The 27050-nt window shown below is 36.6% G+C and overlaps 2 protein-coding genes across 2 annotated transcripts; one reads left to right on the plus strand and one right to left on the minus strand.

Moving 5' to 3' along the window:
• Positions 1-34: 34 nt before the first annotated feature.
• Positions 35-4397, minus strand: LOC131958535 (ADP-ribosylation factor-like protein 2). Its single transcript, XM_059323624.1, has 5 exons — positions 4262-4397; positions 2839-2949; positions 2394-2556; positions 1572-1652; positions 35-1405 (listed from the first exon to the last, which is right to left on the minus strand). The coding sequence occupies exons 1-5, from the start codon at positions 4324-4326 to the stop codon at positions 1271-1273; spliced, it is 555 nt and encodes a 184-aa protein (XP_059179607.1). The 5' UTR covers positions 4327-4397; the 3' UTR covers positions 35-1270.
• A 303-nt stretch (positions 4398-4700) lies between these two features.
• LOC131958493 (ribosomal protein S6 kinase delta-1) lies at positions 4701-26912 on the plus strand. Its single transcript, XM_059323573.1, has 16 exons — positions 4701-4939; positions 6402-6437; positions 6731-6848; positions 14147-14262; positions 14560-14792; positions 15096-15367; positions 15717-16065; positions 16586-16836; positions 17105-17236; positions 17381-17502; positions 18994-19149; positions 19493-21114; positions 21565-21692; positions 22646-22728; positions 23254-23349; positions 23772-26912. Exons 1-16 carry the CDS (start codon positions 4832-4834, stop codon positions 23883-23885), a joined length of 3936 nt encoding a protein of 1311 aa, XP_059179556.1. The 5' UTR covers positions 4701-4831; the 3' UTR covers positions 23886-26912.
• The last annotated feature ends 138 nt before the right edge of the window (positions 26913-27050 follow it).

Below are 27050 nucleotides of genomic sequence, written 5' to 3' on the forward strand. Positions count from 1 at the left end.
GAATGGTCCTTTATTTATAAGATGGTGAAAGTCAAGCTAGGTGCTGGTTGGATGTATGTTTTTTTTTGCCTATATCTTTTCTTCTAAATATAATTTTAAAACTCATCTTTGATAGTGCATAAAATGCCCATGATACTTGCTTATTAGCAAAGCAGTTGAAATTTGTCTTTATTTGTTTTGAGTTGTCTGAGTATCAGAAGCAAAAAAAAAATTTTTTTAATAACTTACAACTTAATAAACGTCAGGTACTTTATAAAAAGTGAAAAAAAAAGAAACCCTACATAAAAAAATGTATAATCTGAAATTTGTTTATATCTATTGAAAAAAATTGCTCATAGTGTGCTGCAGTTTATCAATGCTATATAAATAAAAAAGCTAAATCAAAATATTTACAGAAATACATACATTACTTCATATCAGTCACACAGCCATTTAAAAAAAAATTATAATTAGACAAAACTTACTGAACAGAATTCATTCATTCACAATTCAATACTCAAAATTTACAGCTGTTTTAAAATAATCTCCTTTGATTCAGCCATGGTTATGAAAAAATAACCCCATTGACACAGTCAATTGATTTTTTAACACAGTAAATGAGTAATTACTGAACTCATTCCACTGAAAAACATGAGCAAGTTTACAATTCACTGCTTAGACAATCTGACCAATACAAGCTTTATTTCATTTTAGTATGTTTTTCAGGGCAGTACTTTGGTAGATATTGGTACATCACATTAGTGAAATATATTTACATTTGAAATGAATCAACATTCACTATACACTAGGGTGATATTGTATAGAATATTTTGCTAAATTAAATAGAAAAATGAGCCCAATTCTAAAAGATTTTTAAAAATCTACTGTATTTTAATAAAATACTGGGTGAAATGTATATTTATGTGCATTTATGTGCTATTACCTATTTATATCATTCATTAAAACTGTATCTACACTAACAACATACATACAGATTAAAGTCTTGTTTTACTAAGTTATTTTTCTTTTAAAAAAATGCCTTAGATTACAAATATGGTTTTCAAATATCAAAGCAACGATAACTTATAATCAAGCACAGTCAATAAAAACATGTCTGGATCCCATTTCTTTGCTGAAGAACGTGATGTATGTCACAACATCGATGGAAAAAAAACAACTAAACCATAAGTTGAAGTGTTAATCCACAGTGAATATCCTGGAAGCTGAAGAACTTGATGTATATAACAACACCCATGAAAAAAAAAATTGAACTAAACCAAAAGTCAAAGTGTTAATCCATTGTGAATATCCTGGAAGCAATGTCATTGACAACCCAGTCCATGCCATTCAACAAGTTGGCACCAGTTACAGCACTGCAATCTTGGATAAGCCAATGATGGGTTTTAATAGAATCCAGATCTAAAGCCTATAGTGTAAGAAGTAATTGTTACAAATATAAGTTTTCAAGAAATTATAAATAATTCTGTTACAAAGCTACAATAAAAGTAATTTAAAGACATCAGCCATTAGTTTCAGCTCTTTCTATATTTATTAGTATAAATAAAAACTTTTTTTAAAATATTGAAACTAACCTCTCTAATTTCCCTGGCTGTTAATGATCCAGGTAAATCCTGCTTGTTGGCAAAAACCAAAAGTGTAGCTCCAGCTAGTCTCTATGTGATGAAAACACTAATCATTAAACATTTGTCAAGCTCATTATTAGCATTAATACTTATGAAAAGCATTTGTTTTGTGACTTGCAAAATCCAACTTAAAAAAAAAATTTGAAACCTTGTGACAAAAATGTATTTTTAACTAGTTTAAGAATGCTGCTCTAAACATTTCATGTTTTCTCTATTTACTCAGTTGTTTTGATCATACGATTAAGATATTGCTGGAGCAGCCATATTTGGCCGTGTTTACTTCTTACAGATATTCTGTACTGTTGATTTTATTGAAAAAATAATTTTGAAGAAGCCTTGCAGAGCTACATTTGGCACCTGAGTCTAAACAGTTAAGTTTGTGCATAAAATAATTCACCAAAAATGTTTTTGTTTTCATACTTATCTGTGATATCAGAAGAAACTATACAAGATTTTGTTTGCTATAAACCTGAGTTGCTACAAGTTTTTTTTTACAAAAAAAAAGGACTTCATTATTTTTTTTTCTTGTCCAAAATGAAACAAATTTTATTTCTTAAACAAAGAAATTATAAATTAACATTTCTAAGTAGCGCATTTAATTAAAATATTTAATTTCTATAAAATGTAGGTTTTGAGTAAACAAGGAAAAAGTACTATTTTGCCTTTACTTTCCAATTACTGTAATCAATATACAATCAGGCCAGGGAAAATAACTCAGGGCTTGTTTTTTTTAAATTTATTTTAAATATTTTGATTGAACTAATACTTTACCTCTTCAACTAACAGACTATGGAGTTCTTTCTTGCAGTCACTAAGCCTCATGCGATCAGCACTATCCACAACCCATATCAATGCATCTGTACTTTCAAAATAGTTTCTCCAATATGAACGAAGTGATTTCTGACCACCTACATCCCAGATGTTCAACTTGAATCTAATAAAAGAAACAATTTATAAATAAGAAACAACAGTTACATTTAGTGAACAGACACATAATCATGCCCAAAAAGGGCAAAGTAGCCCCAAATCATGTTATGGGAAAATACTGGAAATCATTAATAAAGCTTAAAAAAAATGTATAAAACAAAGCTGACCGCTGACAGTCCAATACATGCTGTAAACAGATCAAATCAAAGTTAAATATTATAATTTAAGCCAAAGTTAACATATTACTATTTTGTGGTGAACATTTAAAAAATAATTCAGTATACTTTACCCTCTATGTTCCAGTGTTTTAATATTAAAACCCAGGGTAGGTGAAATAGTATCAATATCTTCTCCATTAAACTTCTTGAGAATTGTTGTTTTGCCAGCATTGTCAAGACCACTGAAAAACTTGCTTAGGGAAATATTCACATCTTTTTAAAAAACCCAATAAAACCTAATTGAACTAGTTAGCTACTATAATTATAAGATGAAATTTAAAGTTTGTATTTGTTTTGACTATAATGATGGGGGTGGGGGGATTGTCCTCTTTGTGATGAATGTAAAGCTTGTTATTGTTTAAATTCAAGACTGTATATAAAAGGACTCTTGTCCATTTTGTGCCAGAAAAAAAAAATTACCAGGGGGGAGGGGGGTTGGGGTGGGGGGTGGTCATCGTCATTAAAATAAATGTTTTTTTATATGAGTAGTCATTATAATATATTTTGTAACTAAATATGCATATTTCTGAATTGTGTGTATGCCTTTTATATCTAGATCTAACAATTGATTCCCAATCTATATATATAATTCTCTTCATGGGGACCATACGAGATACCTCATCCTGACCTGTCAGGTGAGCTATGGTTCACCCCAAATGTTTACAATAGTAGAGCCTGTTCGAATAAGTGACGGCTATTAGGGGCAGATAATATAGTTTTTTAAACGATTTGAAACTAAGGGGAGATAAGTACTGCTTGATATTTTCATTGTCGTCTGTAAATGGCTGCTTTCACTGGGCGGGGTGGGGGAGGCAGGGGGTGGGGTAGTGTCGAATTCACAAATTATGAATCATTGATAAGTATAAAATAAAACAACTAGATAGCGGCATATGCTACGTCGCAGGTCAGCGCGTAAAATATATATTAAATGTAAAAATAAAGCTGAGAAGAAATTAACACAGGAAACCATAACTAACAGCCAGCATATTCATGTATAATCTAAATGTTTTGCTGAGTAGCTTGCAAGACTGTAACTTTCAATTTTTCTATTTTCTTGTGGGCCATAAAAAAAGGTTAGTAAGGGCCAGGGGCCTAGCTAGACTCATACTGCCCTATACATTTACTATAAAATATTATTAAATAGGCTAATATAAAAAATACTAATATTAGGCCTATTTATATTCGTTTTAATTTTATTAAGCTCAACTCATGTTATACTTATACTTTATAGATCTAGACCCTAGATCTACAATTGAATAGGAAATAATTTAATTTGAAATTCAGTGAAACATGCTAATAAATATAAAATAAAATGAAGAATGATCGATGAGTCAACCACTGACTATCCAGATAGATAGAATCATAAGAATGACTCACTTCTCAGTCAGTCAGTTGAGTCAGTTCAGTTAACAAAACAAACGTCTGAAATTGTCAATTGTTACGAATACAGTTAAAATTCAAATACAGATTGTTCGTTTATACATAAAAGGATACAGCATTAAAAGCCGAACTTCTTTTTCTTTCTGTTTCATTTTCTTCAAAATTGTGAGAAGTCCCATTTGATAACAATTGAGATACGGCGTCTGGGTAGTCAAGAAAAAAAAATAGTACAAATCTAGGAGTAGTTTCCCTGAACGGAAACGTGATTCAAAAACATATTCGCACAGTTAGGGGCCTATATATTTTTTGTACCATTTTTATATCATAAAATTTTTAAGTGTGCTATCATCTTTTATTATATTTATTAGGACCTATAGTCTTTATAAGCAACCTCGTAATGTAAAATTAAAGCCATTTTTCCTCAATATTTGTGGGTGTTAATTTATTTAAGAAAATAATAAGAATATGAAGAATATGAAAGCTATAAAAGATCGAAATAAAAATATAATTGCTTCCGGGTCACTTTTATTATTATCTATGTTCTCCTGTGTAATATTGTTTTAGACTACGGTGTGTTTTTAATCTCAAAATCTTTTGCAGTTTCATGGCGAAGTCTTTTTAAAAACCAAAAAGCAATGTTTGCTTGTCTTCGTTTGCTTCTGCCAAAGTAACGTTTAGGAAGCTATGGCTCAAGACACAAAATGGAGCGTCCATGACAACATTTGGAACTTTTCTGTTACAGAACCACAACTTCACAGAAAAGGGTACACAATTTACAAAGTAACTTGTCAGGTAGGCATAATTTATTATAGACTAGAATAATAAAAATATAATTAGGCCCTATCTAATATAAATAATCATAGTTCCATTAGGGGTTGGCGTGGTCGAGTCGGTAAAGCTCATGGTTGCTAAACCGAAAAAGTCTCGAGTTCGAACCCTCGGGCAGATGAGGCTCGTTAAGCTGGGGTCAGCCACTCTTCTAGGAGAGACAACTCCAAAATTAAACAACTGCTGCCTTGTAGTTTGTTCTTGGTTGGACAAAGGCTATGGATGCAAATCCAAAAAAAAAAGCAGGCTGAAATCGGAGTCAATGGCCTCAATGGCGCATAACCAGTTGACATGTAACGCTTTATTGTGTTGGAGGCGTGGTCGAGTCGGCAAAAAAGTTTATGGTTGATAAATTCGAACAAAGTCTCGAATTCAAACCCACTGGCAGATAAATCTCGATCCGCTTCAACACTAATAATTAAGAACGAAGAAGATATTTCCATTAATTATTGTATTTTTTTAGCTTTTTCACTAAACATTTTAATTTTATACATCATTTCCTATTGTATGTTTAGTATTTTACTATTTACTAGATCTAGTACTAGTATTTTTACTTTTTAGGCCTACTCTGTAACTATTTTTATTTTAACAATTAACATATTTCTGAAATATTTCATTGCAAAGGGTTAAGCTACTAAGACAACTATATTAAATATATTAAATAAATTAAAAGCTTGTAATAAATAGCCCCAGTAAATTCACATGTCTTATAAATGAAGCGAGGTCACAAGGTTGGTAGTTTAAAATAAGACAGTCAGTATCTATACTATATACTATATAATTTACTATATATATATATATATATATATATATATATATATATATATATATATATATATATATATATATATATATATATATATATAATATATAATATATAATTCTCTTCATTGGGACCATGTGAGACACCAAGACGTAAGCTCAACAACTAAATCACTACCACCCCCACCAGTCTGGTGAGCTGTTTACAATCATAGTGACGGCTATCAGGGGCAGATAATTTAGTTGTTAACTAAACGATTTGAAACTAAGGGGAGATAATATGTTCTGCTTGCTCTTTTCATTGTCGCCTGTAAACTGTCATCACAGACGGATGCTTTCACTAAGACGGAGGGGGGGGGGAAGGAGTGGAAAGTGAGGGTGATGATACTCGTCCTTCACTGGCTTCTGATAGTGTTTTAAGGCAAAATATTTTCAGTTACAGCATTGGTAGTGTCAAATTCACAAATTATAAATTACTGAAAAATAGGAATTAAACTAAATAGCGGCCTATGCTCATGCTGCGTTTTGGGTCAGCTCGTTTCAATTATACCATTTAATGTTTTTTTTTACATTTCTTTAAAGCTGCACATAAGAATTAGAATTACGCTGATGCAAACATTTATATAAAAATAGATATTATATTTTTTCTATCTTAATTTCACAGACATTCCCTATCAGGTCTCCTGAGGCTTTAACAGAGGTAAAATGTTTGTTTTTAGTTGAATATTATTTATGATTAAAAGAAAAAGTTTGTGTAGGATTTTTAATATTCTTAATTAGCTGCAATATATTGTTGTGTTCTAAGTCTAGTATTTAACATATACAAATAATTGACTCTTTATTTGATACAATGATTGCACACATTTTTTAAATTCAAATTTGTGGGTTTTTTTTTGTTTTTTTTTGGGAATTTTATTTTGATTATACTGAATTTTGATATTCTTAATATCTAGGTTCAATACATTTATAGTATCTTAATATTGATTAAAATAGCTTATTTGCTGGAAAAGATACAATGACTTCAAGACACTCCACAAAGCTCTCTTAGCTCTCCACAAGGCACTGCATAGAAAAGACCAATTCCCAGAATTTGCAAAGCCAAAGTTGTTTGGTATGGTATTATTTACTTAAAAACACAAATGTTAACATCTTGATTAGTGTGGTAAGGGGGGAGGGGAAAAAAAAAAAAAAAAAAAAAAAAATATATATATATATATATATATATATATATATATATATATGTAACGAGTCCCCGAGTCTATCCTGCCGACAACGGCAAATGTAACGAGTCTCTGGCTACCCTGCCGACAACGCCAAATGTGACCTTCCCGAGTCTAACCACTCATTCCACACAACATTGACCACAGCATAGATACTCGAAGATGCAGGTTCATTATTGATCCTTTTATTACATGAGTCAAAGAATGCTTCACAATAATATAATGAATCAAGAGAGATGTTTCACAATAATAGTCTGAATCAACGGACCCCCAACAGTCCTCACTAGGCTTCATCTAACTGAATACACATGTCTAACGTCCTTCTTAACACAATACGGCTAACCCGTTCAATAACCAACTGCCACACTGACTGACTGATCGAGAGCGAGCGAGAGAGAGAGACTGACTGCTCAGCCGTCGCCTTCCTTATTTATCCCCTTCATATCCGTAATCATATTCGGTCCTATCATACTCGTAATCGTAATCGTTGCATTACGCCGCTTCTGTTGTACAGTCCGATTTAATAAGCCATCTGCATCCTGTCACATCAAAGTTGACAGACCGTCTTTCGTATCGCTTCCCGAGATACTACGCCCTGGCTTTCTGATCGTTATCAGCCACCACCTGTGTTATTACATCAGTCGTGTCAAAGTTGACAGCGCTGTACCGCGTTCTTATGTCTGGTAACTTCCCCTAGTTACATCCACCCCTGCCTTTTTTTGTGTGTTATCAACCACAAACAACGCTTGGCAGGTGCAGTCCTTCAAAGTCAATCGCACCACCGTAAAAAAAATCCATTGTTCCACTCACTGTCAATGTCGTCACATTCGTATAAGATTGACCGTTATCCCTATTTCACATATCAAATGTGTCTACATCATCTTCCTCAGACACAAAACAGTTCTAGAATTCACATCCACCTTTTTTCGTTTGGTGCCTTCACCAGTTCACTTTTATGACTTTTTGAACAGTCTGTTCTCATACCAGCGCGACCATGAAAGAATTGATGGTTGCTGACAAAAAATTTCGTATTCTTTCTGTTTCTCAAACTTCTCCGCGGACCACTTATCTGATGGTCTACTGTCTCTCTGCTTTTGGAGGGACCGGGATCCTCCTTGTTGCCGGTATCCTCCCCTTGTGTATCGCTGTTGCGCTGTTGATGGTGACATGGTTCCGGGATGGGTATGTGAATTTCCGTTATAGTTTCCGGTTCCCTAATTGTCTTGGGTTTCCTTGTGTGTAACTGCTCTTCTTGACTATGACAATATTTCTTTAATTGAGCAATATTCGCCCACCGATCCGGTTTGGTGTGATCGATGGGTCTTATCTTAAAGGGGCCACCTGCTACTTTAGGCATCTCCACGACTTGCCATATCTCCTGTCCCCAGAGGTCGTGGATTTTGTTTCTGCCTAACGGGTGGCTACGCAGTAATACCCTGTCGTTCAGTTTGAGTGGCGGGTCCTTTGTCTGTACCGGCGGTTCCCTTCGCCGTGCTTCATGTTCTAGTCTTTCCTGTACTACCCTGTACATTTCTCTAATTCGTCTCATATGTTCATTCACATATTCCAGTGCAGTGTATGAGCCAGTCATACTCTCCTTTTTTCCTAGGAACAAGTCAAGGGGCAATCGAGCCTCCCGTCCGAACAGCAACATGTATGGCGAAAAGCCGGTTGTGGCATGGGGTGTGCAGTTGTATAGATATACCAACTCTGGGAGAAAATCAGGCCAACGTTTTTTTTGTTTAGGTTCTAGGGTACGCAGCAAATCATGCATGCTGCGGTTGAACCGCTCGCACTGTCCGTTTCCTTTCGGATTAAATGTGGTTGTTCTAGATTTGTTGATCCCGTAGTGGCTGCACAGTTGGTTAATTACTTCTGACTCGAAGGCCCTTCCTTGGTCAGAGTGTAATTGTCTTGGTATGCCATATTTGATGAACCAATGTTCTATTAAGACCTTTGCCACTGTTTTGGCAGTCTGATCTCGTGTGGGCACCGCCACAGTCCATTTGGTGAATACATCAGTCATTACCAACACATGTTCCGTCCCATCCGATGATTGCTCCAACGACGTAAAGTCCATAGCCACAATCTCTAGTGGTTTTGTCGCTAATAGGTGTCCCGATGGCTGTCTCATTTTGACAACTGGCATTTTCGCATGCTGACACCTCACACAAGCCTCACAATGGCGTTTGACCTCCATTTCCATATTGGGCCAGTAACACCTCCGTCGTAATATTTTGTGCGTCCTGTCCTGACCCTGGTGTCCTGCCCTGTCATGTGCCAACCTTAGCACTTCTTCTCGTAATTGTCCAGGCACCACCACCTGGTGTATTGTCCCATCAATTTGGTCATGAATTCTCCGCATGAGAACACCATCCTGTATACTGAGACGGTCCCACTGACTCAGTATTTTCTTTGTTTCTCGACCAAATTGTTCTCTTTCCCTTCTTCCTGGGAATTTTTGTTCCTGGACGTGTTTCAACAGCGGCTGTAAGCCACTATCCGTTCTCTGGGCATTTCTTATCTCTTTGTGATTAAGGCAACTAAAATCACCAATGTCCCTATGTCCGGGCTCTGTGGAAATGTGCTCCACCCCGGTCTGTCCGTTCTGCCTCACTTGCACCCCGTGAGGGATATCTGTTGACGCTCTGACCTCACATATTCCTGTCAGCGTTTCTTCCTCATCGCCCGGTCTCTCGTAAGGATTCCTTGATAAGGCGTCCGCATTGCCATTGGACCGCCCCGGGCGATATTTTATCTCTAGGTCAAAGAGTGCCAATTCTGCTGCCCATCGCTGTTCGATGGATCCCAACTTTGCTGTCTTTAGGTGACTCAGGGGGTTATTGTCAGTGTATACCACACATTTAGCACCTAATAAATAGTCCCTGAATTTTTCCGTCACAGCCCATTTTAATGTCAAAAGTTCTAGTTTCATGGCGCTGTAATTTGTCATGTTCTTCTCTGATTCCTTCAGAGCTCGACTGGCATAAGCAATAACCCTGAAGCCTTGCTTTTGTTGTTGTGATAGCACAGCTCCCAGACCTTTAGAGCTGGCGTCAATTTCTAGCCGAAATGGTTTGTCAAAGTCTGCGTATCCTAATATCGGCGCCTCTGTCAAAGCCTTTTTCAATAGCTTAAACGAGTTCAGGCATTCATCAGTCCATAATTCACCTATCCGTTGTGTTTTACCTTTCTTTTTCTCCTTACTGTGTTTCTTTGTCATTTTGTTTACCAAGTCATGCAATGGTGCGGCAATTTTTGCAAAACCAGGCACAAATTTTCTATAATAGGAAGCAAAGCCCAAGAATGATCTGACCTCTACTGTAGTTGTTGGCTGTTTCCATTCTTTAACAGCTGCAATTTTATCTGGGTCAGTGGCGATGCCATCCGACGAAATCACGTAACCCAAAAAATGTACCGATTTCAGACCGAAGCAGCATTTGTCTGGGTTCAGCTTTACTCCTATCTCCCTAAGACGGAGAAACACTTGTTCTAATCTTTCTAGATGGTCCTCCCAAGTTTTTGAATAAACTAGTATATCATCCAAGTACACCAACATTATTTGAAATAGAAAGTCACTCATAGCACTCTGCATTACTCGCTGGAATGTAGCAGGTGCATTAGTTAGACCAAACGGCATACGGGTCCACTCGTACAGTCCCAGTGGAGAAATAAATGCAGTTTTATGTTGATCGTTGGGGTGCATGGCCACTTGGTGGTAGCCACTAGCCAAATCCAAGGTAGAAAAAAATCTTGCTCCCCCCAACGCATCAAGACATTCATCAATACGAGGCAAGGGGAATGCATCCCTTCTTGTGATATTGTTCAATTTCCGGTAATCACAACACAGTCTTATCTCCCCTGACTTCTTTTTTACCACTACTATCGGTGCCGCATACGGGCTAGTGCTGGTTGTAATAATTCCCTTTTTTAGTAGATCGTTCAGGTGTGCTTTCACCGCAGAGTAGTGACTTGGTGGTAATCTTCGATAAGGTTGCGCCACCGGCTTGTCTTGTAGTAAGGGTATCTGGTGTTTTATTACTTCCGTGTAACCCAAATCACCCTCGTACGAGGCAAATATATCCCTGTACTTATTCAACAATTCATTTAGTTTTGGGTCCTCAGTTTCCGGGAATGTATATGATCGGCCATCCTCTTTCTTCACCTCGGCCGTCACATTGACCGACCTAACTGTTACTTCATTACTGCTGGTATTGCTCAGTTCGATGCACTGTGCCGACCTTTGTACCTCGACGTTCTGTGGTACTCCTACCAGAGTATTAGGCGGTATAAAAATTTCCTCATCCAAAACATTTGCCACTAATCCTTGAACTAGTCCATTTTCCGCTGATGTGTATGTCCGCAGTAACACGACGCCTGCCCTCAGTGCGGCGCCACATGGTTCTATCATCACATCACCATTCACGCTTCTATCACCAATTTGTAATGTGATTGCCTTGACCGTGTTTGCCGGGACTGATATCCTTCCTCTGGTCTTGGCAAACCTGGCCAACTTGGATCCCCGACCTGGTGTGGTCGATCCGACAATATTTGTAAGAAATTCTGGCAACTGGCCAAGAATATTCATGCCCAACAGGCAAGGTATATTTGACACATTTGTCTCTAGGTTGTGTTTCGTAACGAACACCCCAACCTGCTTCAACCTATGTCCCGCCACCACGACATCCGCCAGAAAATAACCACAGTATGGAATGGTTAGTCCATTAGCTGCCGTCAGGCGCATGCATGTGTCAGACCTCAACCTATGGTCTTTTCCTTTCATCCATTTGGTGTAAAAATTTTCCGTGATTGTCGTCACCTGGGAGCCTGTATCCACAATTGCCTTCACCGCGATGTCCCCAATCGTAATCACCATTTCGGGACAGACTCCCATCATTTTGCTTCTTGGGCCATAACCTCGCCCCTCTGTAGCCTGGCCCTGCCTTACAGAGGACGACCGTTTCCCTGGCAGTACCGTGCCATATGTCCGGGTTGTGAACAGGACAAGCAAATTGGTCGACCGTCAGCCGTCCACCGGAGCGATGGACCGGCGGGTCGCGGCCGTCCAACCTGTCTCTGTTTTGTCCCGTACTTTTCCTGATTCTCAGCTGTTGACCTGCTTTCTAACCTCTCCAATCTTTGGTTAACCTTATCCAGGTGGGCCAACAGTTGAGCCATCATGGTTTCCACCGTGCCGGTCCCCGTGGGTGGGGATTGTTTCTGTTCCGGCACAGAGACTTTGTCCACCGAACAGTTCGATTGGTCCTCATCCTCGGACCTGCGGATCGCTGAGTTCCTGACCTGAAGGAAGGTCAACTGCGGGTCTTTGTGGACCTCCTCTTTCAACTCTCTCCTTAAGATCGGGGTTGCTAGCCCCTCGATGAACTGGTCCCTCAGTAGGCGTACATCAATGTCAGGTGTTTTGCCCTTTACCGAATCAAAGGCCCTGTTTATTCGGTGTGAATACTCCATCACACTCTCCGCCATTCTCTGCTTTAAGCCTACGAACCCCATTAGCAGTTGCGATCCCGACCGTCTCTCCCCAAAGGTCTCCATAATTAGATCCAACACCTTATCTGGATCTGATTGGACGGTTTTATCGTGGCATTTGACCTCTGCCCTAACCGTCTCTCCTATACTGCCCATCAGCAGTCTTAATCTTTCCTCTGGTGACATGTTTCTCGAGGCCCAGGCCGCTTTGACCTCTTCACTGAACCTGTTGGTTAAAGTTGGATCACCGTCCCCGTAAAATTTGTTAATGTGGGACTCTCTGGGCAGGACCACAATATGGGTCTGCTTCTCGTCCAGAGTAGACATTTTATTCCTTTAGTAAAAAAAAAGAGTTCTTTCTTACCGTGTGTGTATGAAAAAATTTTTCCTCGTTCCTCAATTTTCACTGTTCCTGAATGTCCGAATTCACACACACACTAAACACAGTTATGAACTAGGTTGACTATGGGTGCCTAAAGCGGCAAGTCTCGTTGAATTCATCCTGATCGCAGCGCCAAATGTAACGAGTCCCCGAGTCTATCCTGCCGACAACGCCAAATGTAACGAGTCTCTGGCTACCCTGCCGACAACGCCAAATGTGACCTTCCCGAGTCTAACCACTCATTCCACACAACATTGACCACAGCATAGATACTCGAAGATGCAGGTTCATTATTGATCCTTTTATTACATGAGTCAAAGAATGCTTCACAATAATATAATGAATCAAGAGAGATGTTTCACAATAATAGTCTGAATCAACGGACCCCCAACAGTCCTCACTAGGCTTCATCTAACTGAATACACATGTCTAACGTCCTTCTTAACACAATACGGCTAACCCGTTCAATAACCAACTGCCACACTGACTGACTGATCGAGAGCGAGCGAGAGAGAGAGACTGACTGCTCAGCCGTCGCCTTCCTTATTTATCCCCTTCATATCCGTAATCATATTCGGTCCTATCATACTCGTAATCGTAATCGTTGCATTACGCCGCTTCTGTTGTACAGTCCGATTTAATAAGCCATCTGCATCCTGTCACATCAAAGTTGACAGACCGTCTTTCGTATCGCTTCCCGAGATACTACGCCCTGGCTTTCTGATCGTTATCAGCCACCACCTGTGTTATTACATCAGTCGTGTCAAAGTTGACAGCGCTGTACCGCGTTCTTATGTCTGGTAACTTCCCCTAGTTACATATATATATATATATATATATATATATATATATATATATATATATATATATATATATATATATATATATTTATTTATTTATTTATTTATTTATTTATTTATTTATTACCACAGTTAAACAGTGACCAGGTGTGAGAAATTTATATAAAACATGCTCTTTGCGATATTTACATTTAGTTTTGTCTTTCTTACAGCAGTATTGTGTCTAGACTATTTCTGTAACCAATACAAAACTAAATTATACTGCACTGACAGGATTAACCTACCTAAATCTTGTTTAATCTCTGCTTAAGGGCATCACCTACAAATAATTAATCTCTGATTTAACTTTATTTTTACATCAGAATATTTAGTTGTAAATTTTGAATTACAATATTGTTGTTTCTCCTTTTTAAAGTTATAGTGCTGTTACATTTTTATATCTTGACAGTTTAATGATGTTTGTTGCCTGTGTTTTCTTGTATTGAGTTAGTTTGTGACTGGTTACCTTTGTGTTCAGGTCGCTTTGATGATACAGTGATTGAGGAGAGAAGGCTTAGTGCAGTCCAGCTTTTAAATTTTGTTGCCACCCAGCCACATCTATACAAGTCTTTAGTTTTTAAACAGTTTCTGGAAGTAAGTTTTAGATAGTGCAGTATGCTTGGACTTGTACTTTTGTATAATAATGTCAAATTATAAAAATCTTTTGTTTAAATTTTAATTGCTTTTTTATATATGATCAGACTCTTGTGTTTTAATTAATGAACTAAATTTGTAATCTGATACTCCGACCAAATTATTTTTACAAAAAGTTGTTGCTATGGTATAATAAAGATGTATAGTATTCTATTTACATTTCAGCCTTTTATTTGATACAATATTTAAATAAAAGTCAAGATAGTTTTTTTCAAGCAGCTGAATCAAATTTTTCAGGATGGGAAGTCAAGATCAGAATCCATTAAAAAAGCTGTGGTCATGACGCCCCACCCTTCCAGCTTAAACATCCTACACAGCCAGCCAAAGAAAGATGCAAGTTCCAGCCTTCACTGTGTTGCAGACAGCTCCACTGTAGAAAACAAGATGTACTTAGAGGGTCCACAACCACTGGCACATTCCAACCATACTGCTGAAGCAGGGTGCAACGGCTCTACCAGCAATATATCTAAGTAAATTGCGTTTCCAAATACAACAAAAAATCTGGATGTTTTTCTTTCTTTTACTTCTATTTAACAATAAATCAGCCAATATTTAATAAGCATGTCACATTTACGTACTGTATTAATACACTGAGATAATGATCAAATAAAAAGTGTATAATGTGGTGTGTATAGATGTTGTGCTCAATACCATTTTTACAGAGCACCTCATTAGATAAATTATTATAGTTGTTAAATGTTTTGTGGTGTTTACATCAGTTTAATGAATGGCCTACACAGACTGATAGTTTATTATTTTCTGCGTTTCATTAGGTCAGCCATGTTGGAAGGGACCTGGCAATTTCCTCAAGTGGCAGACAACATCAGCCTTGACTCGTCCACTGGGGATGAAACCATAGACACAGACGACGACTCAGTGCTGACCGGCTCATTGCCTGATGCTGACCTGGCCTTTTTTGAACACAGCGGCCATGAGGTCGCGTTGACCAGCCCTGATGACCTCAGCAGCAGTGTTAATAATAGTAACAGCTGGCTGCTGGCAGGACTTAACATGTGCGCTGACTTAGAGTCGGATGAAGTAGAAGGTATCAAGCAAGATTTACTGACAAATATTTTTTAAAATTTAACCCTATTATGAATGCATTATTTACATTACCTATACCATAAACTAATAAAACATGCAATAATTGTAGTTTTAAAAAAACCCATTAAATAGTATAGCAATTTGTATTTGAATTAAGGCTGCATATAGATTCTAGCTTCACCTTTAGTATTTTTCCAGTATTTTATAGATATAAAATCTATTATGTCACTTGATTTTGTTTATGTAAATTGATATTTTAAATTAATGCTTTTATTTTATATCACTTTTGAAGCAGAATTTTTGCATTCTGTTTTGTCCCATGTTCCATTTATAACTTTGACTGACCACAGGTAATGTTGACAACGCAGCCGTGACACCAGTCGACCCAGAACACAGCAGGTCAGACACCATGATGAGCACAGAGTCCACCATCACCAACTTCTCTGCCCTGTCCTCCACCTCAACACTGGCCAAACTCTCTGACCAAGAGTCCTGCGGTGCGGGCAGTAGGAAGGACAGTTTGAGTAGCTCAGGGTTTGTGACCAGCCAAGAGTTTGGTGAGTTTGATCCCATCAGGAAAATGTCCCAGTCTTCTGATTCAGCCAAGGTTGAGTGTGGCAAAGGGGATTTGGACTTGTCGGCAGAATGGCAGGTCAGGTCTTCCAGCTTCTCATCTCACACTTCAGTGGGAACACAGAGGTAATTTTTTTTTATCATTGAATGACTTGTATTTTTAATTAACTGTGGGTTAGACAGAGTAATACTTGTATGTAACTGTGGGTTAGGCTAATATTTTTAATTTAAGTGTTGATTAGGATAATACTTTTAATTCAACTGTGGGTTAGACTAATAATTTTATTTAACTGTTGGTTGACCAAAAATTTAACTGGATTAGGCTAATACTTTTAATTAATTGTGGGTTAGACTGATACTTTTAACTATGGATTAGGCTAATACTTCTAATTAACTGTGTGTTAAATTAATACTTTTAATTAACTGTGAGTTAGACTAAAACTTTTAATTTAACTTTGAAATTGACTAATACTTTTTATATAACTGGGTTATTTTTATTCTTTTCATTTGCAAGTCCTTTATAAGGAAAAAAAATGGACTATTTTCTCTAAGCATGCACATCATACTGGCTTTAAAGAAAAAACTTAACATTCTTTACTATACATACACACAATACAATTAAAAAAAAAACTTGTGATCACCCTAGGAGCACAACAGTTGATGAAAGACAACCAGACTTGAAATCTCTGGACATGGACCGGCCAAACTCCGGCATCTCATCCAGGTCACAGAGTGTCAGCTCAGAGAAGTCCCAGGACTCAGAGAAAGCTTCCAGTAACAAATCAACGCCCAGTCGCACCTCCAGAAGTCTCCTGAAGAGGTTTGTGTCTGGCAGCCCCAGTCACAAGAAACCCAGGTCAGCCACGGAGCAGAGTGTGTCAACCATGGACCTCGGAGGTTGGTTCGGTTTTTTTTTTTAAGAAAAATTTTTTATACAAAAATTCTATAACAAATACTTCTAAAACATGAACTTCTGAGGTTTGTTCTGTTTAATTAGATTAGTTTTATTAATACAAGATACAAATATTTGATAAAAATTACTCTGAAACCATGGACCTAAGAATTTTGTTTCATTAATTGAAAAACTATTATTTACAAAGCCTGGATAAATCAATGACAGCCTTAGTGAGATGTTTACAATGTTGGCTTGACACTTTTTATACAGGCAAGGAGGACTATATCTATTTAGCAGCAAGTCAGATCTCCATGGCCCAGAACAGTGAAGCTAATGGTGATTTTGAAGTGGCGTTTGCTTATTACAAAAGTGGGGTTGGGATCCTACTTCAAGGAGTCCAAGGTAAATCATTGGTTTTTGTTTTAGTTAGCACAATTTATTAATAATTGGAATTTATCAGAGTCCAATTTATGTTTTCCTTCACTTAAATGTAATAAATGTTAATTTTGTTATGGGTAAAATGTTTTCTGTTTGTGATGTTTGAAGGTGACACGAACAAGTCAAGGAGGGATGCAGTGAGAAGGAAAACAGCCCAGTATTTGATGAAGGCTGAGGATCTCTTCAACAGGCACTTGGCCACTGAGAATGTGGATGAGAGGAGATGGGGGGTAGGTTGATGTTTTTTTTTAAGTCATACAGAAAAAAGGTTTCACAGTGGTTTTTACTTTGTTGTTGGAGGTTTGTTAACATTTAGTTCTTTAAAAAATTGGACATTCTATATTTTAGGAAAAATTGAAAACTCACAAGTATGAAACATTATATTGCTAATTTTAGAATTTTTTAAAACATAAATTACTTTGGTGAAAATTATTTAAGTAAATTATGCTTCTTAGTAAAGAAATGTTATCCTGAGATATTTTTAAGGTTTCTACTTTTAAAAAAAAAATATTTTTTTTAAAATCCCCTAAAATATCTGCATTTAAAAATTATTATTTAAAAATAACTAAAAATCACAAATTCAATATCCATAATCAAATTTTTAGCTCAAGCTGGAAATAGTTTAAAGTACCAGGTGACTTCTTTTATTGTGGAGAATGCCAGCTTGGGTTCCTGATTAAGGGCAGGTTAAACCCCCAAATTGAAATTTAGGTGTTAGGACTTTTTTGAGTGATAAAGAAGTTGTAACTAGCATAGTATATGAAAAAAATGCAAAAAAAAATCACTAAAAAGTTATGGTTTTGAGAAAATATTTTCTAAAAAGTGTCATTTTTAGGGTAAAATAGCTCAAAATTAGCTCTCATTGAAATCAAAATAACACAGCTTCTGTTTGTCAAAATAACACAAATCTTTAATATAGTGTAATATACGCCATTACAAAAAACATGAACTAAAACAATTAGAAAATTAAAAAAATGGATTTTAGCCAAATTTTTTAAAAGGTAGACCTAAAATTTTTCCAAAAAGTAGGGAGTAGACTTAGCTTTTTTTTTATAAAATGAGAAGTTTCAAAGATATAAAAATTCTTTTAGCTCAACTTTACAAGCAGTGTTTACTAAACATGTGTGCGAAATTTCAGCTAAATATCTCAAGTAGTTTTTGAGTTATAGTGATTTAACTGGTACAATTTTGTTGAAAAGTAACATTTTGAGAAAAACGCTAAATAGTGAAAAATATACTAAATTTAAAAAAAACGAGAAAAAGCAAAAACTATACCAAATAAGTCATTTTTAAAACCTCCCAGTTATATAAATTGCATCTGGAGCCTCTTACTCAGCAATAAGAACATCTATTTTAGTTAGTTTTTAATTTTTTAGTTTTTAATTTTTATGTTGCTAAATGTTGCTTAATATAGGTGAATTACGTCATTAGTCTCATTAATTAAAAAATTATAAAAAATACTAGCAATACAAAATTTTGCAAAATGATTATACAAAAATGTTCAGAATTGAATGTAGTTTCAGAAACAATAGATTTTCAAAAATCAACATTTCTGACTTAAATATGTATTTTGGGGGGGTTTAACCTGCCCTTAAAGAATTAGTTGGGTGTGTGATTAAAGAATTAGTTGGGTGTGTGATTAACTAATTAGTTGGGTGTGTGATTAAAGAATTAGTTGGGTGTGTGATTAACGAATAATTTCCGAACCCCTATTGTTTTAGGCTGACAGTTTCTTGTCACCATCCCTGGACCTTGACCCATCATTTGCCTTCATTAGAGGACCAGCCAAAGAACTGCGCAGCTACCAGGTGTTAGGTACAATTGACAAAGTTATTTTAGTCAGGGACAAGGCAACTGACGAAACATTTATTTTCAAAGTAAGAAAAATCTTGTTGTTTTTTTTTAAATTTCTTATTAGTATTATTTTTTTGTTGTAAATGAAATACTGTCTTTCTGTTTCTGTACTGCTATACTAAATTAACAATAAATAAGTATTATCCCAAAATTCACTTTTAAGTTGAATTTACAATTAAGTTATTAAACCCGTTTAATACCAATTTATGTTCCATTTTTTTTTAATCACCTGCCTGAAATTTATTATTTATTTGTATAATTAGGATTATAGCTTTTTCTTTTTAAAAATGACCTTGTAAAAACTGAACCTAGAGAGTATTATCAGTGTAATTTTTTTTCATAAAAGTAATTTCAAACATTTTTCAGTCCATTCCAAAATCAATCCCTGATGGTGCCAGAACACAGAGCATACTGCCCACCAGCTGCCCCCACATGGTCAGCCTGCACAAGTTCTACGAGACAGATGACTCAGTCTTCCTGCTCCTACAGTATGCCAGTGGGGGCAAACTGTGGACGTACATTGGGGATTATTTAAACAGTGACCAGGGGAATGCTGGGATAGAGCTGGACGTCGTGAGAGCTAAGACTGACAAGATGAATATCTATTCTGGGACCAAGGTTGAGAACAACAGCAATGCTGACAGCCAACTGACCAGTGGTCAACAGAATGGAGACTTGGGAGATCTCAGTAAAAATGGTGAAGTAGGCAGCAATGTTTTAGACAGGAACGAACAGTACAAGCATTCATTTAAAGGCCATGAAGCTGGAACTGTCAGATACTCATCACTGATCATTGAAGATACAGATATGCAAACTGTTCATAGTTCTGGCTCAGCTAATGTTGAGGTGGGGAACATTGACACCAACATTGAAGATGGTGATGAGATTCATGACGCAGAGCTGACAGATTTGCTCAATTATTCTTTAAGAAAGCAACCTCTAAACCGGAGGTTCTCCAGCCTGTCAGACGACTGCGCTCAGGTGAATGAAAACGACAGCAGCGTCATATCCCCGACTATCCTACCCGAAGAGGACCCCTTCCAGACAATCCTCCAGGAGCACCGCTCCAACCTTGAGGCGTTCTCCATCAACAGCTTTGACAGTGAAGATACCCAAAGATTAAGTTTGTCTTTCCGTGAAAAAATTGACAGCATCCCTGAAGACACAGATACCTCGAGCAGCCCTGCTAAACTTATGACCACCAGGCAGATCAGTGCGGACGAGGTTTTTACCTCGGCCAGGAGAGAGGCTAGACATTCTGACATGAAAGTGCGTCACGCCAGTACGGATGGTGCGTTTTTTCACGCCATAGACATGCCTGACAACTGCGCTGATATTGTGTTGAACTCCAAAAAGTTAATTGAGCAGGTGGAGATTGTGCTGAAAGAGACAGAAAACAGAGCTGGGGAAGAAGGTTTTGTAGGGGACCCTGAGAACAGTGCGGAGAAAAACTGCGACAGGGTGTCCAACATTTCTAACGACTCAGCTGAGGAACCCAGCATTTACGACAACAACAAGTCATCAGGGGATGAGTCAAGTGAATTCATCGCAAACGGCACGAGTCAGGTGACGTTGGACAGTCCAACCGTTAACTCGTCCGTTAGCTCCGGGCTTGCCTTGACTGATGACAAAAGTGTATTCAAGGCTGATGAAATTTCTGACGCTGACAAAATGTCCAGCTCGGGGTCTACCAACACGAAATCTTCCACCGTGTCCAGCGTGAAGAGCTCTATTTTCAGGCAGACCAGCACACCTCACAAGCTGAGCATCAGCCGGATGAACTCTAAAGACATGATACGGTCGGCCTCGTTTGAGTGTGATCTCAAGTCCCCCACACGCAACAGGGCCAGGACAGTGACCGACTTGTTTGAGAGACTGGACAGTGCTAACTGTGAGAAGGTTCAGATCCCAGAGACAAGCATCAGAAAATGGATGGCGCAGTTGGTCACTGCTGTCTCTAGGCTTCACTCCCTTGGAATAATCTGCAGGTAGGTGCATTGCTTTTTCTAAGGTAGTCACTACCTAGGCTTCACTCCCTTGGAATAATCTGCAGGTAGGTGCATTGGTTTTTCTAAGGTAGTCACTACCTAGGCTTCACTCCCTTGGAATAATCTGCAGGTAGGTGCATTGGTTTTTCTAAGGTAGTCACTGTCTAGGCCTCACTCTCTTGGCATTAGTTGTAGATAGGCCAATTTCTCTCCTAAAGTGGTCACTTCTGTATACAGATTTTATTTTTAAAATTTCTGTTAATAATTTTTAAGTTAATGCTTTGTTTTGTGAGTTTTGTATTGTTTCTAAAAAATAAGTTAAAAACGTTTTTTTTGTATTATACAAACAATACTAAACTTAAAATTTGACTAAATGATTAAAGTTAACTAAAAAAGTTATGACACTTTATCAAGTATTATTTGTCATGCTATAATGTTTTTCTTCCCCAGGGATTTAAAACCCAGCAATGTCCTACTAGGTGATGGCGGACAGGTGTACCTGACCTACTTTTGCTATCTAGGTCATGATGATTTTAACCTGGACTGGGAAGCTGTCCAAAACCTGTATGCTGCACCAGGTCTCTAGTTTGTTTTTTCATTGGTCAATCTAATTGTTGTATCACCAGATGGTGACTCGAATTGTTGTATCACCAGATGGTGACTCGAATTGTTGTATCACCAGATGGTGACTCGAATTGTTGTATCACCAGATGGTGACTCGAATTGTTGTATCACCAGATGGTGACTCTAGTAGTTGTATCACCAGATGGTGACTCAAATTGTTGTATCACCAAATTGTTGTATCACCAAATTGTTGTATCACCAGATGGTGACTCTAGTAGTTGTATCACCAGATGGTGACTCTAGTAGTTGTAGGTGTACCTGACCTACTTTTGCTATTTAGGTCATGATGATTTTAACCTGGACTGGGAAGCTGTCCAAAACCTGTATGCTGCACCAGGTCTCTTGTTTGTTTTTTCATTGGTCAATCTAATTGTTGTATCACCAGATGCTGACTCGAATTGTTGTATCACCAGATGGTGACTCGAATTGTTGTATCACCAGATGGTGACTCGAATTGTTGTATCACCAGATGGTGACTCGAATTGTTGTATCACCAGATGGTGACTCTAGTAGTTGTATCACCAGATGGTGACTCAAATTGTTGTATCACCAAATTGTTGTATCACCAAATTGTTGTATCACCAGATGGTGACTCTAGTAGTTGTATCACCAGATGGTGACTCTAGTAGTTGTATCACCAGATGGTGACTCGATTTGTTGTATCACCAGATGGTGACTCTAATTGTTGTATCACCAAATGGTGACTCGAATTATTGTATGACCAAATTGTTGTATCACCAGGAAGTGACTACATTAAGAGTACCACCTTATAATTTTCCTTTTTCCTATTTATTTAAAATAAGTGCAGAATATAAATTAAGAAGGCTGCATAATTTAGGATTTAGAAATTAAAGCATAATACATAATTAAAATGTCTAATGTTATTGAACGATCCAAATGTTTACAGAAGTCGGCTCCATCCATGGATATGATAAGTCATGTGACTGGTGGAGCATTGGTGCTCTACTGTATGAGTTGATTGTTGGGAAGGTAGGTGGACTTTTTAAATTATAGTCTTTAATAATATTTATGATATTATTTAAATTGTTTTAAAAAATATAAATTGGTCTAAACCAGAGGTCTCTAAACTTTTCAGCCCGAGGGCCGCATTAACTATTAAATTTCAGTTGGAGGGCCGCATTAACTATCAAATTTCAGTCCGAGGGCCGCATTAACTATCAAATTTCAGTTGGAGGGCCGCATTAACTATCAAATTTCAGTTCGGGGGGCTAGTTTCTTCCAGGCATGTCTTTGATTTTTCTGGGCAAAGTTCCTCAGCCATCACCAACAAACAACTTTTCCTTGGACAAAAAGATCTCCGCGGGCCGGATGAGAGGCCGGATGCGGCCCGCGGGCTGTAGTTTGGAGACCCCTGGTCTAAACTAAAAAGAAAAAAGAAGTATTTCCTCAAAGTAAATATTTGGCTGTAGGTTTAAAAACATTGTTGAGTAAACTGAAAAAAATATTTTTATCAATTCAAAACGTAAATAAAAATTGTTAATATTTTTTACCCAGACTCTAGCAGAATGTCATCCAGGTGGAATCAACTCTCACACCTGTCTTTATGTGCCAACATTTGTGTCATCTGAGGCGAGGGGCCTTTTAGAGGGGGTATGTGTTGTCCTTTACAGTCTAACTAACCATATTGAGGGGGTAAGTGTTGTCCTTTACAGTCTAACTAACCATATTGAGGGGGTAAGTGTTGTCCTTTACAGTCTAACTAACCATATTGAGGGGGTAAGTGTTGTCCTTTACAGTCTAACTAACCATATTGAGGGGGTAAGTGTTGTCCTTTACAGTCTAACTAACCATATTGAGGGGGTAAGTGTTGTCCTTTACAGTCTAACTAACCATATTGAGGGGGTAAGTGTTGTCCTTTACAGTCTAACTAACCATATTGAGGGGGTAAGTGTTGTCCTTTACAGTCTAACTAACCATATTAACGGGAGACAGTTAAAATATATATAGTTTTCCCGTATTTCAAGCCTGTCATATCAGTGAAATGATCTGGTACAATAAATTACAAACTTCAGCTTCTCAAGCACAACCCTCACGAGAGATTGGGCTCAGGCATTGCTGGCTCTGAAGAGATTAAAGCTCACCCCTTTTTTGCTGGAGTTGATTGGCACAGCTTGGAGTATTCATAGCACTGCACTCGTTCGCCTGTTGTACCTCACCCCCAACCTTGACCATGTGTTCAATTAGTTATTGATCAAAACTTGTTAATTTGCGATTTATTTTACTTTCACTTTGGGTGCATGTTATCAGTCCTACATCATGAGCAATTGTTTTAAATGAGATTCGGTTATAAATTACTTGGTTTACCAACAAGCATTGTTAGATGTTTCAACCTTGCAGGATGTAAATTTTTTTCATATTTATTGGTATAATTTTTTAACAAAATTAACTTAAAATTTAATTTTAATTTAAAAAATGTATATCTGAAAGTTAAAAGTAATTGTCTCAGCTAAATTCAAAGCTTGCAATTGGAGTTAAATTTATCAGTTCCATGGAAAAAAGTGACTTGGCTGCACCATTAGTTTAAACTGCAGGTAAATGCCAATAAGTGATAGGTCTTGTAATTACCTGAATAGTGGGTAACAGGGTAACACCTGTCTACAGTGGCAGGCAGGTAAATGCCAATAAGTGATAGGTCTTGTAATTACCTGAATAGTGGGTAACACCTGTCTACAGTGGCAGATAATTGCCTGTAGCCAGGTCTTGTAATTTACCTTAACAGTGGGTAACACCTGTATACAGTGGCAGGCAGGTAATTACCTGTAAGTGATGGGGCTTGTAATTACCTGAATAGTTTAATCTTGACCTGAATAGTTTAATCTTGACCTGAATAATTTAATCTTGTAATTAGCTGAACAGTAGGTAACATCTGTATACAGTGGCAGGTTACCACTTCATCAAAAAACAAGTCTTTCAAACAAAGCTTGACAACACATTTTTTTAATGCACTGTCTTTCTGATCACATGACCGATGTTTTGTTATTTTTAACTTTGATTTGTTTTTTAAAAAAATTGTCTGTTGTTAAGTGAATTAAATATTGCGTATATTTGTGTGTTAAACAGTGTGATAAATTTCACTTAATTTATAAGTCAGTCTGGTGTCTATGACAAATATTTTAACACTGTTTGTGATATATTTTTATGAGTACACACGTTTTTAAAATTGGTATGATATGTATTTAAGTGTAAACACATTTTTAAATTGGTATAAGACATTTTTTTGTATAAACATTTTTTTAATACTTTTTGATTGGTAATTGAAAATTTCCATGTCAACTTTTTAAATTCTTGTGTTTGATTCATTAATTAAGCCAAGTGTTTATAATTTTTAAAAATCTTATTTTTTTAAATATACTTAATATGTATTTAAATCACCAGTTATGATGGTCGATTTGTTTTAGTTTGTAATGAGTGTATGTGGACACAACATGACAACTGTAAATAAAACATGACCTCACTTTTTGTCAAATTAAAATAATCTAGTGTAATAATTCAGAATTTCAAGAGACCAGTTGGAGTCATTGAAGTTTAAACTTGGTAAATTTGGCCTTTGAGCCATCTTGTCGCAGGATAATCCCACCTTAACACACCTATTTAACTATTGTCATCAAAGTTTTGTTTTTATAAAGAGTTTGAATAATTTAGTTTCATACCATTTCCAAAAAAAAATTACGATCCAGTTAATTATTAGCCAGTCATATCATGGTTGTGTGAATATTTTTTAATGGATTTCTTTGTTCTGTAAATGTAAATTTTAAACAAAGAAACTTAGCATTTTTTGCTGCTGAATACTCTTATATGAATTGAAAATCAGTTACTAATGCATATATTTAAGTACAAATTTTAAATGCTTTTAACTGGATTTTAGTTGTAGGAACAGTTTGTGAATTGTAGTATTTTCTTATGCTGGTTTGTATGTGCTATGATTTTACTTGTAAATCCTTTGATTCAAATCTAGTCTCCTTGTTGGCAGTGAAGATATTGTTGTCTTAAATTTTTTAAGAACATATTTTGTATAAACTACTTAACTGGAAGTTATTGTAAACAAAAATAAAACAAACACAATATTTGTAATGGTAAATGCTGTATCCCATAGTCATGGTGACCACAATTTTTATTTTGCTTTGCCAAACGGAAAAGTTCCCACCTGATCAGGATGTTACTTGAGTTTCCTCTTACTCTCCTTACCTTACAAAGTTCTCCCATATCAATAGGGCTTGTAAGTCACTGTCTCTTTCGATTAAAATTCGAAATCTTGTTAGCCAGGGAAAAATCTACATTTTTGGACTTAAATAATTGCTATTTGTTTTAAGCCTCGCTTCAACATTTAATAATACCAAAAGTATCCAAAATGCAAAAATTATACATTTTTGTACTAATAATAAAAACAAGTAACGGTATGCCTACCGCTAGCACAGGCTGTCCGGTGACCTACTTACCAGCCCTATTCATGTCTCTTTTTGACCAGCTTTCATTACTTGAGTTAGCCTGTGATCCCATACATGGACATAGGCCACAGACAAGATTTTCTCTGGGATATCCTGGGTCCAGTCTTGAACTAACCTTCCTTTTGACAGTAACCATAGCAATGAACCACTGTTGTCAGGACCCCATGGTTCTGTTTGGCCATCATTTGTTTTTTCATGTAAACATTCTTTCACTTTGAAGTCAAATTAAATTAATGTTTGGCCAAAAAGTCCCCTAAGAACAGGATCAGGTGCAGTGCAGAATGTAAAATTGTAGACGTTTCTCTATCAATGTTAATCTTAAGTAAATAATGAAGTATTAAATTCTGAGATTACTTTATTAAAATATCTCAATAGCAAGTTTTCTGATACTGTGGTTTCCTACCAGGGCACTTTCATAAAGAACTTAAGAAAATGTGGATTACCACACTATAGGGGAGATAACAGGTTGATTCCACCTCATTTACTAGCATCATATGAGATAAAGTATTAACATTATTACCTGTCTAGATTTTCAGTAGTACTTAGATTTACAAAAGAGGTGGGAATACAGCAGTTATCAACAAATATTAAATGCATGTATCACATGGAAATATGGAGTTAACAGTCAATTTATAAGTATTAAATATTTTGTTGTTGATGTACTTGGTTATTATGTAAATTGAATTAAATTGATCCGTACTTAAAAGAATTGAGGAAAAAATGTTTTTTTTTTCTTTTGTTATTGATTGTTTTCTGTTGATACAAACAGCACTCAATCCATATTTCTTTTGCCACACTAAAGGAAAATAACTTAGGTTGATTCCTCATCATTCACAAGCATCATAT

The sequence above is a fragment of the Physella acuta genome, unplaced genomic scaffold, assembly GCF_028476545.2.
Source record: "Physella acuta isolate Inbredline_101_S28 unplaced genomic scaffold, ASM2847654v3 ptg000085l, whole genome shotgun sequence".
Classification (NCBI taxonomy): domain Eukaryota; kingdom Metazoa; phylum Mollusca; class Gastropoda; family Physidae; genus Physella; species Physella acuta.